The sequence below is a fragment of the Hyperolius riggenbachi genome, chromosome 10, assembly GCF_040937935.1.
Source record: "Hyperolius riggenbachi isolate aHypRig1 chromosome 10, aHypRig1.pri, whole genome shotgun sequence".
NCBI lineage: Eukaryota > Metazoa > Chordata > Amphibia > Anura > Hyperoliidae > Hyperolius > Hyperolius riggenbachi.
The window spans coordinates 248,440,428-248,457,885 of NC_090655.1; the positions used below are offsets into that span (position 1 = coordinate 248,440,428).

Genomic DNA, 17,458 nt, shown 5'->3' on the forward strand with positions numbered 1-17,458 from the left:
TCACCAGGTTGACCCAATGGGCTGTGTATGTAATGTAGTGGCGTGCTTGGCAGACCAGGCATCCGTGGTCAGGTGGACCCTTGACCCAATGCTGTGTGCCAGAGATGACACCACTTGCCTCTCAACTGCACGGTACAGTTTGGGTATGGCCTTTTGAGAAAAATAATTGCGGCCTGGTATCTTCCACTACGGTGTACCAATGGCCACAAACTTACGGAAAGCCTCCGACTCCACCAGCTTGTATGGTAATAGCTGGCGAGCTAATAGTTCCGCCACGCCAGCTGTCAGACGCCGGGCAAGAGGGTGACTGGCAGACATTTGCTTCTTCCGCTCAAATACTTCCTTCACGGACAGCTGGGTACTGCTGTGGGCAGAGGAGAAGGAACCGCTCAAGGGAAGAGGCGGTGTGGAGGAGGGTGGCTGTGAAGGTGCAAGGGAGAAAGTGGATGAAGACGATGCACCTGAAGGAGGAAGAGGAGAAGGAGTTTGGCTTGTCTTTTGAGGAATGCTGCTTTTACTCAGGTGTTCTTGCCATAGCTGTTTGTGCCTTCTCTCCAGGTGCCTTCGTAAGGCACTTGTCCCTACGTGAGAGTTGGCCTTTCCACGGCTCAATTTTTGCTGGCAGAGACAACAGATGGCTTTGCTCCGATCTGAGACACACACGTGAAAAAATTTCCAAACCGCTGAGCCCTCCTGGGGTGATGGCGCTACGGTGGCATCAGCAGCAGCTGACGTTGAAGGGCATGTGTGCTCCCTGGCCATAGCTGGCGATACATGGCACCGGACACTGCCCCCAGCTGTTTCTGAGGACGAGCTCCCTCTGCTTCTATCATGGAGTCGTCTCCTCCTACTCCTCTCTGACTCCTCCTCTGAACTGTCCCCCTGGTCATCTCCTCTACCGGGAACATATGTGGTATCCGTATAATCGTCATCATAATCCTCCTGGCCAGCTGCGCTTTCCTCAGACACCTCCTCAAGTGCACCAACTTCAGGTGGTCCACCATCATCCCCATCCACACACGTTACGTCCATACTATCGCCACCTAACTCAGACGTATGAGGTGGTGTACCTGCGCCTTCTTGTTGTTGTTGCAGTAGTGGCTGGGAATCAGTGATTTCACCACCACCACCAAATAACTCCTGCGAAGTGTCAAATGCAGCGGATGTGGTGCTTGTTGTAGCGCTGGTGGCTGCGGGAGATGAGGTGTTCTGTGTTAAATACTCAATCACCTCCTCACGATTTTGGGAAGTGATGGCACGTGCCTTCTTCTGAGCACTGTATTTTGGGGCAGGTCCGCATGAAATCACAGCAACACCACCTCGCACAGCCACAGACCTGCCGGTGCCTGGTGGCCTTCCTCTGGGTCTGCCTCTACCTCTTCCTCTACCTGGTTTGTCCATTTTGTCCATCTCGGGGGTATGCTAGCTATATGCAGTGAGGTGGGTTCTCACTCAACACAACAGGTAGTTAGATGCAGTGAGGTGGCCAGGTGGGTTCACACTCAACACAACAGGTAGTTAGATGCAGTGAGCTGGGTTCACTCAACAGTAAAGGTACTTAAGATGCAGTGAGGTGGGTTCTCACTCAACACAACAGGTAGTTAGATGCAGTGAGGTGGCCAGGTGGGTTCACACTCAACACAACAGGTAATTAGATGCAGTGAGCTGGGTTCACTCAACAGTAAAGGTACTTAAGATGCAGTGAGGTGGGTTCTCACTCAACACAACAGGTAGTTAGATGCAGTGAGGTGGCCAGGTGGGTTCACACTCAACACAACAGGTAGTTAGATGCAGTGAGCTGGGTTCACTCAACAGTAAAGGTACTTAAGATGCAGTGAGGTGGGTTCTCACTCAACACAACAGGTAGTTAGATGCAGTGAGGTGGCCAGGTGGGTTCACACTCAACACAACAGGTAATTAGATGCAGTGAGCTGGGTTCACTCAACAGTAAAGGTACTTAAGATGCAGTGAGGTGGGTTCTCACTCAACACAACAGGTAGTTAGATGCAGTGAGGTGGCCAGGTGGGTTCACACTCAACACAACAGGTAATTAGATGCAGTGAGCTGGGTTCACTCAACACAAGGCTAGGTATATGCAGTGATGAGGTGGGTTAAGTAAACACAACAGGTACTGGGTAGTTAGATGCAGTGAGCTGGGTTCACTCAACAGTAAAGGTACTTAAGATGCAGTGAGGTGGGTTCTCACTCAACACAACAGGTAGTTAGATGCAGTGAGGTGGCCAGGTGGGTTCACACTCAACACAACAGGTAGTTAGATGCAGTGAGCTGGGTTCACTCAACAGTAAAGGTACTTAAGATGCAGTGAGGTGGGTTCTCACTCAACACAACAGGTAGTTAGATGCAGTGAGGTGGCCAGGTGCATTCACACTCAACACAAAAGGTAGTTAGATGCAGTGAGCTGGGTTCACAAGGCTAGGTATATGCAGTGATGAGGTGGGTTAAGTAAACACAACAGGTACTGGGTAGTTAGATGCAGTGAGCTGGGTTCACTCAACAATAAAGGTACTTAAGATGCAGTGAGGTGGGTTCTCACTCAACACAACAGGTAGTTAGATGCAGTGAGGTGGCCAGGTGGGTTCACACTCAACACAACAGGTAGTTAGATGCAGTGAGCTGGGTTCACTCAACAGTAAAGGTACTTAAGATGCAGTGAGGTGGGTTCTCACTCAACACAACAGGTAGTTAGATGCAGTGAGGTGGCCAGGTGGGTTCACACTCAACACAACAGGTAGTTAGATGCAGTGAGCTGGGTTCACTCAACAGTAAAGGTACTTAAGATGCAGTGAGGTGGGTTCTCACTCAACACAACAGGTAGTTAGATGCAGTGAGGTGGCCAGGTGGGTTCACACTCAACACAACAGGTAGTTAGATGCAGTGAGCTGGGTTCACTCAACACAACGCTAGGTATATGCAGTGATGATGTGGGTTAAGTAAACACAACAGGTACTGGGTAGTTAGATGCAGTGAGCTGGGTTCACTGAACAGTATACAGTAAAGGTACTTAAGATGCAGTGAGGTGGGTTCTCACTCAACACAACAGGTAGTTAGACTTAGATGCAGTGAGCTGGGTTCACTCAACACAACGCTAGGTATATGCAGTGATGAGGTGGGTTAAGTAAACACAACAGGTACTGGGTAGTTAGATGCAGTGAGCTGGGTTCACTCAACACAAAGCTAGGTATATGCAGTGATGAGGTGGGTTAAGTAAACACAACAGGTACTGGGGTATATGCAGTACTGGGTAGTACAATGTGCAGCTTCCTGTCACACACACAGGCAGTCAGTCACTGAATGTGCTGGGCTGCTGGCAGTGGCACACACACTATCAATTAGCAAGGCTGTGCATGCAACAAAAGTGTCAGAAAAAAAAAAATGTACAGGTTGAGCTCTGAAAAGAGCTGTTGCTGGGTGCTTTAAAAGCAATATTAATCAGTCAGGAACAAGCAAAGCAGCCTAGAACCTAACTAATCTGTCCCTAAGAGAAAAAGTCTGCAGCAGCTGTCCCTTTCCTCTCTCTAGCAGGCACACGAGTGACTGTAATGGCCGCCGGAGGCTGCCTTATATAAGGGGGGTGGGGCTCCAGGGCTTACTGTAGCCTGAATGGCTACAATGTGCCTGCTGACTGTGATGCAGAGGGTCAAAGTTGAGTAGTTGACCCTCATAGTGCATTATGGGGCGAATCGAACTTCCGGAAAAGTTCGCCTGGCGCAGGCGAACGCGAACCCCCAATGTTCGCCTGGAACCGTTCGCCGGCGAACCGTTCGGTACACCTCTACCCCCTATACATCATCATTGAGATAAACTTTGACCCCTGGCCCTTACCTTACAGTCAGCAGACATATGGCAGCCAATCAGCTAGCACTCGCTCACGGACCCCCCCCCCCCCTTCCCCATAAAAATTGCAGCAGCCATCTTGGACTTATTCTTCGGCTGCTGTTAGAGAGAGAAGGGACACTGCCACACAGCATGTATCGGCACCTGGCCAACACGTCCACCAACTTCTGCTGTTACTATCACCTCCACCACCAGAATATCTTCATCCCAAAGCTCACCAGTGTGGTAATTTTTCTGTGTGTCTGCCTCTGACAACAGCAAAGCCATTTGCAATCTATGCCACAAGACTCTGAGTTGTGGGAAATCCAACACCCACCTAGGTACAACAACTGTTTTGATAAGGCACCTGAGCTCCAAACACGCACACCAATGGGAGCAACACATGAGGAGAAGCAGCACCCAAGGTTGAAGCCACCCTCCTCCTGGTCCAGCTACTTCAGCCATGTCACCCTCTGCTGCCCTTGTCCCTTTGCAGCCAACCTTCACTCCACCTCCCACCTTGAGCAGTTCCTGCTCATCTATCCACAGTCAGCTTTCTCTGAGTCACCCCCTTGCCCGGCGTCTGACAGTTGGCTTGTCAGAATGGTTAGCCTGCCAGCTGTTACAACACAAGCTGGTGGACTCTGAGACCTTTAAAATATTTGTTGAGACTGTGACACCGCAGGGGAAGGTACCCAGTAGAACTTATTTTTCCAGAAAGGCAATCCCTAACCTGTACCATCCTGTGGAAAGACAAGTTGTGGCATCTCTGGCACACAGTGTTGGGGCAAGGGTCCATATGACCACTGATATCTGGTCTGCAAAGCACGGTCAGGGCAAGTATATCACGTACACGGCGCATTTGGTCAACCTGTTGAGGGCTGACAAGCTTGGAATGCGTGGCTGTGCGGCACACTTGGTGACACTGCCATGACTTGCAGGCAGGCCTGCTGCCAACTCCTCTTCTCCTCCTACTCCTTCTCCATCCTCCTCGGCTGAGTCTTCCTCTTCTGCTGCTGCGGATCTCTCTACAACTAGTACTGGCCCCCCCAGGTCCCAAGTGTTACAATCCACTTCTGCTGGAGACTTCCCTGTGAAAATGGTGCATGAACTTACTCTCAGCAGATGTCCTCATGAGCTTTGTCTAAAATCATGTTGCTTCTCTGCCCACCAGCAGAGGGCTCTCTCATCAAGAGCTTATATATTCCTCTACAGACTGTTGGGAGGAGAGAATTGAATTGTCACCTGATCTCCCAGCACAAGGATATAAACCAAGCCTGAGCACTAATCCAGTGCTAGTTCATTGATCCTGTGTCCTGGCCCTCTTAGCTAGTGTTGGGCGAACAGTGTTCGCCACTGTTCGGGTTCTGCAGAACATCACCCTGTTCGGGTGATGTTCGAGTTTGGCCGAACACCTGATGGTGTTCGGCCAAACTGTTCGGCCATATGGCCGAACTAAGAGCGCATGGCCGAACGTTCCCCGAACGTTCGGCTAGCGCTGTGATTGGCCGAACGGGTCACGTGGTTCGGACCCGAACGCGCTCCGATTGGCCGAACGGGTCACGTGGTTCGGGTAAATAAATACCCGATCCCCGTCATTTCTCCGCCATTTGTCTGTGAGTTTAGCTTTGGGTAGGCAGGCAGGGTAGTTCTCTCTCCAGCCAGGCTAGCCAGGGTCCCCCCAGTCATTGTGTCGCTGCTGGGAACAGTAGTACACCGCTCACCCACACTATATAGCATTGTGTTTACTGCCACTCTGTGTACACCGCTCAGCCACCACTGTATAGCATTGTGTTTACTGCCACTCTGTGTCTCTGCTGGGAACAGTAGTACACCGCTCACCCACCACTGTATAGCATTGTGCTCTGTGTCGCTGCTGGGAACAGTAGTACACCGCTCACCCACACTATATAGCATTGTGTTTACTGCCACTCTGTGTCTCTGCTGGGAACAGTAGTACACCGCTCACCCACCACTGTATAGCATTGTGCTCTGTGTCGCTGCTGGGCCTTCTCCTCCTGTGCCGCCCTCCTCCTGTTCCATCACGTGTGCTGCTGCTGGGTTAGCGTTACCGGTCCCTTTTCCTGGAACCTGTCATCTGTGTTACATTTATGACTGCATGCCGACAAAAAGCAAATTGCTATCCGCACGCTTCTTGTCCTCATGCAAGGCCTGGGTTGTTGTGTCGCAAAGCGTGGCCTTCTCCTCCTGCGCCGCCCTCCTCCTGTTCCATCACGTGTGCTGCTGCTGGGTTAGCGTTACCGGTCCCTTTTCCTGGAACCTCTCATCTGTATTACATTTATGACTGCATGCCGACAAAAAGCAAATTGCTATCTGCACGCTTCTTGTCCTCATGCAAGGCCTGGGTTGTTGTGTCTCAAAGCGTGGCCTTCTCCTCCTGCGCCGCCCTCCTCCTGTTCCATCACGTGTGCTGCTGCTGGGTTAGCGTTACCGGTCCCTTTTCCTGGAACCTGTCATCTGTATTACATTTATGACTGCATGCCGACAAAAAGCAAATTGCTATCCGCACGCTTCTTGTCCTCATGCAAGGCCTGGGTTGTTGTGTCTCAAAGCGTGACCTTCTCCTCCTGCGCCGCCCTCCTCCTGTTCCATCACGTGTGCTGCTGCTGGGTTAGCGTTACCGGTCCCTTTTCCTGGAACCTCTCATCTGTATTACATTTATGACTGCATGCCGACAAAAAGCAAATTGCTATCCGCATGCTTCTTGTCCGCATGCAAGGCCTGGGTTGTTGTGTCTCAAAGCGTGGCCTTCTCCTCCTGCGCCTCCTCCTGTTCCATCACATGTGCTGCTGCTGGGTTAGCGTTACCGGTCCCTTTTCCTGGAACCTATTATCTTTATTACATTTATGACTGCATGCCGACAAAAAGCATGTTACCTATGCAAAGAAAACAGACATTTCCCGCATTTAAAAGACAGTTTTCCCTTTGAAACTTTAAAATCGATTTTCTCAAAAACTATAAGCTCTTTTTGCTAAATTTTTTTTCCTCTTGTACCCACTCCCAAGGTGCAAATACCCTGTAAATTTGGGGTATGTAGCATGTAAGGAGGCTTTAAAAAACACGAAAGTTCGGGTCCCCATTGACTTCCATTATGTTCGGAGTTCGGCGCGAACACCCGAACATCGCGGCCATGTTCGGCGAACGTTCGCGAACCCGAACATCCAGGTGTTCGCCCAACACTACTCTTAGCCTGGGTTATTTGTCCCTGTTTCCTGGTTGCCCTGTAGTCCTGTTCCTATTGCCTTCCAGTGCATGACCTATTTGTTATCTCTTGACGATTCTTTGCCAAAGCGACTGCGTTGTATGGTTTATTGTATATATATATATATATGGTGTATATATATTTGTAAATATCTATTGTATATATTATCTAGGTTCCGGGGTCTGTGTGCACACATTTGTACATACACTGGGTTACTCTGCATTTATACCTTATGCAGGGTAGTCTAATTGTGTATATACCCCGGATTGTATGTGTATGCCTATTGAATACACCTGCCAGCAGGGATATTATCTTCTATTGCTTCTTGGATATCGTTGCATTTATTTCCGTTGCTGTACATGAGGTTAATGTACACTGCTGATTATGCTACTATTTATGTTCCTTGCTTGGTTAATAAACTGCCTTTATTCATTTATTCCAGGCCTTGTAATTTCCTGAACAGAAACTTTTCCATTCAGTTGCAGGTCTCGTGCATTGCTCATGAAATGCTTGTGAAGTGCAATGCAAGGTCCTGACTTCTGGCGCGCGCGCGTGTAGCTCTCCATTCAGGTGCACTAACAGAGCCAGCCATACCAGACACACACTGCTGCGTGCAAACCACCGCGTTCGACGTGGAAACAGCCGCCTTGCTGCCAGTACATGCGGCGGTTTTCCCGCGATCTATCATAGTGTCAGATGCATGCTGCTGCGTACAAACCGCTTTTCCGCGGTTTATCACACTTTTCCGCGTTTTATCACACTGCACATCTAAGTTACATTCATCCATCTCACGTGGCTGTATGGTCGCGTAACTAGTAACTTGTAGCAACGCTGGTCCATTCAGTTAAGCGAACATGCAGCACCCGCACATCTAAGGGCCTTACAGACCTGTTACACTCAATCTTGTGTGGCTGAATGGTCATGTGACTAGTTAGCAGGGTGGAGTTCACAAATAAAACAACAACAACAACTAAATCAGGCTGTACACTGAGCTTGTCTGGTAAAACTTCTAGCAATACTGGTACATTCAGGTGAGCGCACATGCAGCACCACACACACATAAGTGCCTTACAGACCTGTTAGCGCTCAATCTCAGTAAACACTGTGTTTGGTCTGTCAGTGTGAAGCGGGTATAACCTTTACATTACCACTCTAGATATTTACAAGCAGCCCTTTATTCCTCAAATGTAGGAATGTACTCTGATTTCTGCCCTTTAGGGATTAAAACCCAACTCTGCGTCAACTCTGTAATTTTTGGTGGGACTTTTGGCATGGATCCCCCTCTGGCATGCCACAGTCCAGGTGTTGGACCCCTTGAAACAACTTTTCCATCACTTTTGTGGCCAGAAAGTGTCCCTGTAGGCTTTAAGATTCGCCTGCCCTTTCATGTCTATGGCAGTTCACCCGGTTTGCACGAACTCAAACTTTTACGTAAGTTCGAGTTCGGTGTCCACGAACCCAAAATTTGATGTCTGCAACATCTCTTGCGATCGCTGCAGAGGGGGTTGGAGGAAGCCCCAGGTATGTATAAATCTTTTATTAGTACTCATCTCTGGTACACTTTAAGGGGGAAAATAAACCCTTAATGGTAAACTAGTTAATCTATAACTCTATTTTCCACTGAATTTTGGCTCTGCAAGTTGTTACTGGTTCTGCGGACAGCTGTAGTTTGTAAAGTTTTCACAAGGCCTTTCTTTATTTAGGAACAGCTGTTTGTAAGTAATATATTTTTCAGCTTATTCCTGTTTTTTTGTGAATGATAAATTAAGCTAGATAGTTGGAGGAAGAACAAGAAAGGACAGAAAGGATGAGGAAGAGCTTGGTGGTGGGTGGGTCCAAGGAGGTGATATGGAATTGATCATTTCTATGCCATTAATAACTCTGCTATCTTCATTCAACCCTGTTTTGATAAACCAGGGCAGTGCGCATCCGGGGAAGGATTGATGGCAAGAGCTAGCAAAGATAATGGGTCAGGTAAGGATTTAATATAATTTCTTAGCATCACTAAACTTGGTCTTATCAATGGGTGGGTACACTTCTTGGCCAGACCCTCTATCAAAGTCAAGTTCCATGATAGTGCATGGGCGTATTCATTTTGTAGTAATTTAATTTCTGCTCATAGTCGACTTGTTTCCCTCCAGCAGGGGGCCCTGTATGTATGCATTGCCTGGTAGAATTTTCTTAGTTCTAGTACACCTAGCCCTCCATCTTTCTTTTTCCTGAATCAGGACCTTAATATATAGGATTATTGCCCTTCTTCCTTTCCACACAAATAACAATCTGCCTGACACATCTTATACCAGGAAGTAGGGATACTAAATGGTAGATTTTGAAAAAGAAAATTATTTTTTGGCAGCATAGTTATTTTATTATTTTATTATGTCCATACACCATAATAATACCAGAATACTACAGTAGCAAAGGGCACAGTCTACAGTAAAAGGAAGTGAAAACATCAAATCAGTAAAAGTAAATTATAGAGCAGTATGTTCTAAAGGCTTCATATTCCCTAAAAACACAATTTTTGATCTTCAGGAGGACAAAAAGATCCAGAAAGTGAGTGCAGCTGTGTAACTTTCTGCTGTTACATGAATGCCAAAGAGTACAGGACAAGTAATGCCTCTGTGTCGGTGACATCTAGAAGCAGATGAGAGGCAGTGCTGGTGACATCTGTGTCACTGCCAAACTACTAAATGTCTCTTTTTGGGTTTCTGAAATGTTTAGTTTTTATTTGCCTGTGTCATTTTCTATTTATGAAGATCTCAGCCTCTAACTGTCAAAAAGCACATTGGCCTGTGTGAGTCCTCTGATGGGTAAGAAGATCAGCTTCCCATAGGAAAGCTTTCTCACACTCTGAACAGCAAAACAGATTTTTTTTGCCTGCATGACTTATTTGGTGTTTGAGAAAGTGACATTTCTGAATGAAGCCTTTCCCACACTCTGCACATGAAAAAGGGCGTTCACCTGTGTGAATTTTTTGGTGTCGAAGAAATCCTGATTTGGTAGTGAAAGCTTTTCCACACTCTGAACAGGAATAAGGCCGCTCATCCGTGTGAGTTCTTTGATGTATAAGAAAGCGGCATTTCTGAATGAAACCTTTCCCACACTCTGCACATGAAAAAGGCATCTCACCTGTGTGAATTTTTTGGTGTTGGAAAAATCCTGATTTGGCAGTGAAAGTTTTCCCACACTCTGAACAGGAATAAGGCCGCTCACCTGTGTGAGCTCTTTGATGTATAAGAAAGCGACATTTCTGAATGAAACCTTTCCCACACTCTGCACATGAAAAAGGCCTCCTGCCTGTGTGAATTGTTTGGTGTTGGAGAAATCCTTCATTAGAAATAAAAGATTTCCCACACTCTGAACAGGAAAAGGGTCGCTCATCTGTGTGAGTTCTTTGATGTGTAAGAAAGTAACTTTTCTGAATGAAACCTTTTCCACACTCTGAACATGTAAACGGGCGTTCACCAGTGTGAATTTTTTTGTGCCGGAGAAATGTTCCTTTGGAATTGAAAGCTTTCCCACACTCTGAACAGTAAAAAGGCCGCTCATCTGTGTGAATTCTTTGGTGAGTAAGAAGGTTACTTTTCCGAATGAAAGCTTTCCCACACTCTGAACATGGAAAAGGCTGCTCACCAGTGTGAATCCTATGGTGTTTTAAAAAATCTGCTTTAGTGATGAATCCTCTCCCACACTCTGAACAGGAGAAGAGACGTGTGTGAATTCTTTGGTGTCTTAAAAGGTCAGCTTTAGAAGGAAAATGTTTCCCACACTCTGAACATGGAAAAAGACGCTCTCCAGTGTGAAATCTCTGGTGTCGGACAAGATCTGCTTTATAAATATAACATTTCTCACACTCTGAACATGAAAACGGGCATTCTCCTGTGTGGCTTCTCTCGTGTCTACGAAGACTCTGTTTATCAGTGAAACCTTTCCCACACTCTGAACAAGGGAAAGGACGCTCTCCTGTGTGAACTCTTTGGTGTCGTGAAAGATCTGCTTTAGAAATGAAACCTTTCTTACACTCTGAACATAAAAATGGACGTTCTTCTGTGTGGCTTTTTTCATGTCTAAGAAGATTCCCTTTATCAGTGAAACGTTTCCCACACTCTGAACATGAAAAAAGAGTCACCCCTGTGTGCTCTGTTTGATGGCCAACAAGACGTGATTTCCTAGTAAAGCATTTATCACATTCAGAACATTTGAATATCTTATCACAGTGTTTACTAGCACTGTGTGAATTACCAGAAGCATCCAAAGGATTAGATGGGTCATGTGACCTCTCCTCACTGTGACCTCCTGGATGAGATCTGTCAGGATTAGAGGGATCCATTGATCTCTCCTCATGGTAAAGTCTGTGATGTGTATTTCCAGTAATGGGGTTTCCTCCTGGAGAACATTGTGTGACACCATTATCTTCTGCAGCATCATCTGGAGGGGAAATAAGACATTCCTCCGAGGGGCTCCCCATTTTCTGCCCATCTGTTTGGGATACATTATTATTAGTAACAGTTCATTCATGTTCCATATATTGCAGGCAGCAGTCATGTATGTCGGTCTGGCTGTCAGTCTATGTATTGCAGGAAGCAGTCCTGTATGTTGGTCTGGCAGTAAGGCCATGTATTGCAGGCAGCAGCCATGTATGTTGGTCTGGCAGTCAGGCCATGTATTGCAGGCAGCAGTCCTGTATGTTGTTCTGGCAGTCAGGCCATGTATTGCAGGCAGCAGCCCTGTATCTTGGTCTGGCAGTCAGGCCATGTATTTCAGGCAGCAGTCCTGTATGTTGGTCTGGCAGTCAGGCCATGTATTGCAGGCAGCAGTCCTGTATGTTGGTCTGGCAGTTAGGCCATGTATTGCAGGCAGCAGTCATTTATGTTGATCTGGCAGTCAGGCTATGTATTGCAGGCAGCAGTCATGTATGTTGGTCTGGCAGTCAGTCTATGTATTGCAGGCAGCAGTCCTGTATGTTGATCTGGCAGTCAGGGCATGTATTGCGGGCAGCAGCCATGTATGTTGATCTGGCAGTCAGGCTATGTATTGCAGGCAGCATTCATGTATGTTGGTCTGGCAGTCAGGCTATGTATTGCAGGCAGCAGTCCTGTATGTTGGCCTGGCAGTCAGTCTATGTATTGCAGGCAGCAGTCCTGTATGTTGATCTGGCAGTCAGGGCATGTATTGCAGGCAGCAGCCATGTATGTTGATCTGGCAGTCAGGCTATGTATTGCAGGCAGCATTCATGTATGTTGGTCTGGCAGTCAGGGTATGTATTGTAGGCAGCAGTTGTGTATGTTGGTCTAATAGTAAGGCCATGTATTGCAGGCAGCAGTCATGTATGTTGGTCTGGCAGTCGGGCTATGTATTGCAGGCAGCATTCATGTATGTTGGCCTGGCAGTCAGGCTATGTATTGCAGGCAGCAGTCCTGTATGTTGGTCTGGCAGTCAGGCTATGTATTGCAGGCAGCAGCTATGTATGTTGATCTGGCAGTCAGGCTATGTATTGCAGGCAGCATTCATGTATGCTGTTCTGGCAGTCAGGCTATGTATTGTAGGCAGCAGTTGTGTATGTTGGTCTAATAGTAAGGCCATGTATTGCAGGCAGCAGTCATGCATGTACTGCACATAGTACAGCCCTCAACTGACTCTTATCATATGTGGTCATTTTAACTTCAACATTTGGCGAGGATCCCTATTATGATCTAAACCAACTCCTGTCTCCAGACATGCTGTGTAGGACTGGTCCATTTTGGACCAATGAGACTGTGAAAAGGTGACTAAATTAATGCCCGTCTCCATTTGTGTAACTTATCCTGGAGCAGGGGTGAGAGAATCTTCCATGAAGCATGTAGCAAATAAAGTAATATACTGACATGACACCACATTCCAGTGCTGTGGTCTACATAACCACCAGTCCAGTGATCCCAGGGAGGAATTGTGCGTTTTCTCTAGCTGACATTATGGAGAGAGGTCTGGCAGCAGACAGCCGGCTCCCAGGCTCAAACAGGGACTAAGCTTTTCAGCTGGTCACTCATATGGGCTCCCAGCACTTTGCATCAGGTGAGAGCATGCCTGGCAAGGGCTACAACTGACACTCAGGCTACTACGCAGAAAGGGCCCTTTTATCTCACTTTGTTTCTTTACAGTTTAACATTGTGAAGCACCTCCAGTATGTACTATACTACAGTATGTGGGCAGCACAGTGAATGGTGTAGTGGATGGCATCCTCACATTGCAGCGCTGGAGTCACAACATGATTGCAGTCAGCCTGGAAAACCGTGCAGGGAAGAACCAGCTGATCAAACCTCTAAGTCTTCTAAACAATTCAGGAGATTGTAAGTGTAATATATCAATGGGCAGCCTATGTAATGCCCCAATGGGGTGAATGACCATTGTAGTTGTCATCCTACAGACTTCTCAAGTTATTTTTACTGGTTGTTGGAGGCAGCACTGGTGAAAAAAATGAACATACATATTAAAGGGGAGACTCACGACAAGTGATCTAAGTGCACCTACTTTCAAGAGAGACTGCGTAATAATCACAAGGGGAGGCAGGACACTGACAGGTCCTTCTTCCTGACTCCCTATATACAACCTCAGATGTGAGTGTACTGAGTTAGTGGCAGAGATCACAGTCTGTGGAGGCTTAAAGGACTACTGTAGGGGGTAGGAGGAAAAAGAGTTGAACTTACCTGGGGCTTCTAATGGTCCCCCGCAGACATCCTGTGCCCATGCAGCCACTCACTGATGCTCAGGCCCCACCTCTGGTTCACTTCTGGAATTTCTGACTTTAAAGTCGGAAAACCACTGCGCCTGCACAGCCGTGCCCTCGCTCCTGCTGAAGTCACCAGGAGTGTACTGCACAGGCGCAGACCGTACTGGGCCTGCGCCGTACACTCCTGTTGATGTCAGCGGGAGCGAAGGCGTGGCTGCGCAGGCTCAGTGGTTTTCCCACTCTAAAGTTGGAAATTCCAGAAGTGAACTGGAGGCGGGGCCGGAGCATCGGTGAGTGGCTGCGCAGGCACAGGATGTCTGCGAGGGACCATTAGAAGCCCCGGGTAAGTTCAACTCTTTTTTTACCCTTCCCCCTACAGTACTCCTTTAATTCTTGTGCAATAATGATAAAGTGTGCATTTGTTCTATTTTGTGTCTGTTTCGGTGCATGCGCTGAGGCATAGTACACATTTTTATGTTGTTTTTGAGCACATTTCAACCATCTCTCCCACTTCAGACGCCCATAGACATAGGCCTACCACCAAGCCTAGGGGGAGATCTGACACCGATATTAACAGAAAACAAACATTTCATGAAGGGTAACTGGGTAGAAGTTGTTGGGGAGGCGCCCAATATATAAAAACTGTCATAAAATACTTTTAAGGGTAAAAAAGAGGTGCCTTACCTCTACTGAAGTCTCACAGAGATGGAAAAACAGGGAGTCTTTATTATAAAAACGGTTATACTGTAGACAACGCGTTCCAGACAAATGTTTACAAAGGCGCCCGCACACTACACGGCTCATAATAAGGTTATCTGTTTGTATTGACCAGAGGAAGCGGGCTGTGTCCTGTGAAACGCGTTGTCTACAGTATAACCTGGCAAAGGAATGAACAGCGCTACTTAAAAACAGATAAGTGCCTACCTGCAAGAGAGTGCAAACCCCACTTGTGGGATAAAATACACACCTAACATACACATAACCTTCATTTTTGGTCAGCTGCTCCTACTTAGCAGCCTTGCTTTTGGTGTATATGCAGAGCTTCTGTTTAGGTTCAAGGTGCGTTTGCAGTTTCTGGGGGGGTTCAGCGCACCTCTGTAGGCCATTCAGAGGCAGCCTGGTGATGCGCTGATCCACCTTTTGCGCAATCTACAGTATAACCGTTTTTATAATAAAGATTCCCTGTTTTTCCATCTCTGTGAGTCTTCTGTAGAGATAAGGCATCTCTGTTTACCCTTAAAAGTATTTTATAAATGTTTTTATATATTTGGAGCCTCCCCAACAACTTCTACCCAGTTACCCCTACACCTCTAACAGAGGTGTCAACCCCTTCTACACAGCAACCAGCTCAACAGTAGAGAGGTTAGGTACACAGGAGGAGAGCGACCGCCCGGCTGCAGACAGTGCCGGGATACCGAGTGGGAACGTTTATTTTTTTCCGCATACCTATACTGTGGTTGCAGCATTGTAACCCATCCTTGTAAGTATTTATTGCCCACAACTTTCTTTTGAATTCCACTGATCTAACGATACTGCACTAGAGGTCTCCCGGTCTACCCCTTTCTTACGGGCGATAGGGGCCCCTCTCCCTATGTCAAGGGTCACCCGGCACCTGCATCGCCACATTTCATGAAGGGACAAGTCAAACCTAATGAAGAAATGCTCAGTTTTAGCTTTCTAAAGGGAAGAGCAACCTTTGTAATCCAGTAATCTGATGTGTATTACTTACTTGTGCTTATATCTAGCAAATAGTCCTCTTCTTTAACCACCCTCATCATTGTATCTTCCTCTGCAGTCTGCTGATCATGCCTCACATACATCTCTTCTTGCTCTTTACTTGTCCTCATTATGACCCCCTCCTCCATGCACTGCTGATCACTCCTCACATACGTCTCTTCTTCTTCCTCTTTACTTGTCCTCATCTTTTCTTCTTCTTCTTTAATTATCCTCATGTCACCCTCCTCTGTAGACTGCTGATCACTCCTCACATATGCCTCTTCCTCTTTACTTGTCCTCATCAAGTCCCTCTCCTCCATAGACTGCTGATCACTCCTCACATACGTCTCTTCTTCTTCCTCTTTAATTGTACTCATTATGGCACCCTCCTCCACAAATTGCTGATCACTCCTCACATACGTCTCTTCTTCTTCCTCTTTAATTGTCCTCATTATGTCACCCTCCTCCTTAGACTGCTGATCACTCCTCACATACGTCTCTTCTTCTTCCTCTTTAATTGTCCTCATTATGTCACCCTCCTCCATAAATTGCTGATCACTCCTCACATACGTCTCTTCTTCTTCCTCTTTAATTGTCCTCATTATGTCACCCTCCTCCATAGACTGCTGATCACTCCTCACATATGTCTCTTCTTCTTCCTCTTTAATTGTCCTCATTATGTCACCCTCCTCCATAGACGGCTGATCACTCCTCACATACGTGTCTTCTTCTTCCTCTTTAATTGTCCTCATTATGTCCCCCTCCTCCATAGACTGCTGATCACTCCTCACATACATCTCTTCTTCCTCTTTACTTGTCCTCATCATGTCACCCTCCTCCATAGATTGCTGATCACTCCTCACATACGTCTCTTCTTCTTCCTCTTTAATTGTCCTCATTATGTCTCCCTCCTCCATAGACTGCTGATCACTCCTCACATACATCTCTTCTTCCTCTTTACTTGTCCTCATCATGTCACCCTCCTCCATAGATTGCTGATCACTCCTCACATACGTCTCTTCTTCTTCCTCTTTAATTGTCCTCATTATGTCCCCCTCCTCCATAGACTGCTGATCACTCCTCACATACGTCTCTTCTTCTTCCTCTTTAACCTCAACTTTAAAAACAATCAGATCTTCATCCTAACCCCAAAAATGGTAGAAATTAAAACCATAGCAGATTAAAACTATTAAACTAAGGCTACTTTGTAGAATGTAAAGGTAGAGATGATTCTCATTTGTAGACCCTCAGCCACACCTACCTGATAATGGAGGGGGATGGCGCGATCTCCCTGTAGACAATCTCGGGAATAAAGAGGACCTGTACATCTCTCTGGTGGGTTTCTTTTTCTGGATCCATCTGTAGGAAACAAACACACTAACTGATTATTACATTGCCTCTTTGTGATTATCAGATGAAGGGGGGGGGGGGGGGGGGGTCTAGGTAGATCCTCTGTACTGCTCTCTCCTTTTCAAGAAATGAAAGTCTCCTCTTACCCGGTGATGTGAGGGGCGGCTGATTCTCCATCATGATGTCCCTATAGAGGACCTTCTAAATATGGCCTCTCCTGCATGGAGAAATAGTAAGGGATATAATGACACCTTATGAAGGATTATAAGATAGGAAATCAGAAACTCTCTAAAATGTATTCATTCTATGATGTACCTTATCACCTCCTGTCCTGTGCTGCCAGTTCCAGCAATGGCTTCCCTCCAGCTTCACCTCTGACCTCCAACTTCCTGTCTTTGTGTTTCTTGCTTCTGTGCAGTCCACTCAGAAGAACAAGATCACTGCCCTGTGGAGACTGTGGGTATTGCAATATGTTTTAAATCTTGATACAGTACTATTTATTGGCTAACTTTGAAAGACACTGAAGCGGAAAAAAAATATATGATATAATGAATTGGTTGTGTACTATGAATAATTACTAGAAGATTAGCAGCAAAGAAAATATTCCCATACTTTTATTTTCAGGT

General features: G+C 46.7%; 1 protein-coding gene across 1 annotated transcript in view; it reads right to left on the bottom strand.

Moving 5' to 3' along the window:
• LOC137537052 (zinc finger protein 721-like) overlaps positions 1–17,233 on the bottom strand; it is a 40,498-nt gene extending 23,265 nt beyond the window's left edge. The window contains exons 1-5 of the mRNA XM_068259199.1: positions 17,148–17,233; positions 16,979–17,049; positions 16,744–16,841; positions 15,496–16,624; positions 9,837–11,539 (exon numbers count right to left, since the gene is read on the bottom strand). Coding sequence (XP_068115300.1) covers positions 9,837–11,539; positions 15,496–16,624; positions 16,744–16,841; positions 16,979–17,012 — 2,964 coding nt within the window. The 5' untranslated portion in view covers positions 17,013–17,049; positions 17,148–17,233. The remainder of the gene's footprint in view (positions 1–9,836; positions 11,540–15,495; positions 16,625–16,743; positions 16,842–16,978; positions 17,050–17,147) is intronic.
• Positions 17,234–17,458: the final 225 nt, after the last annotated feature.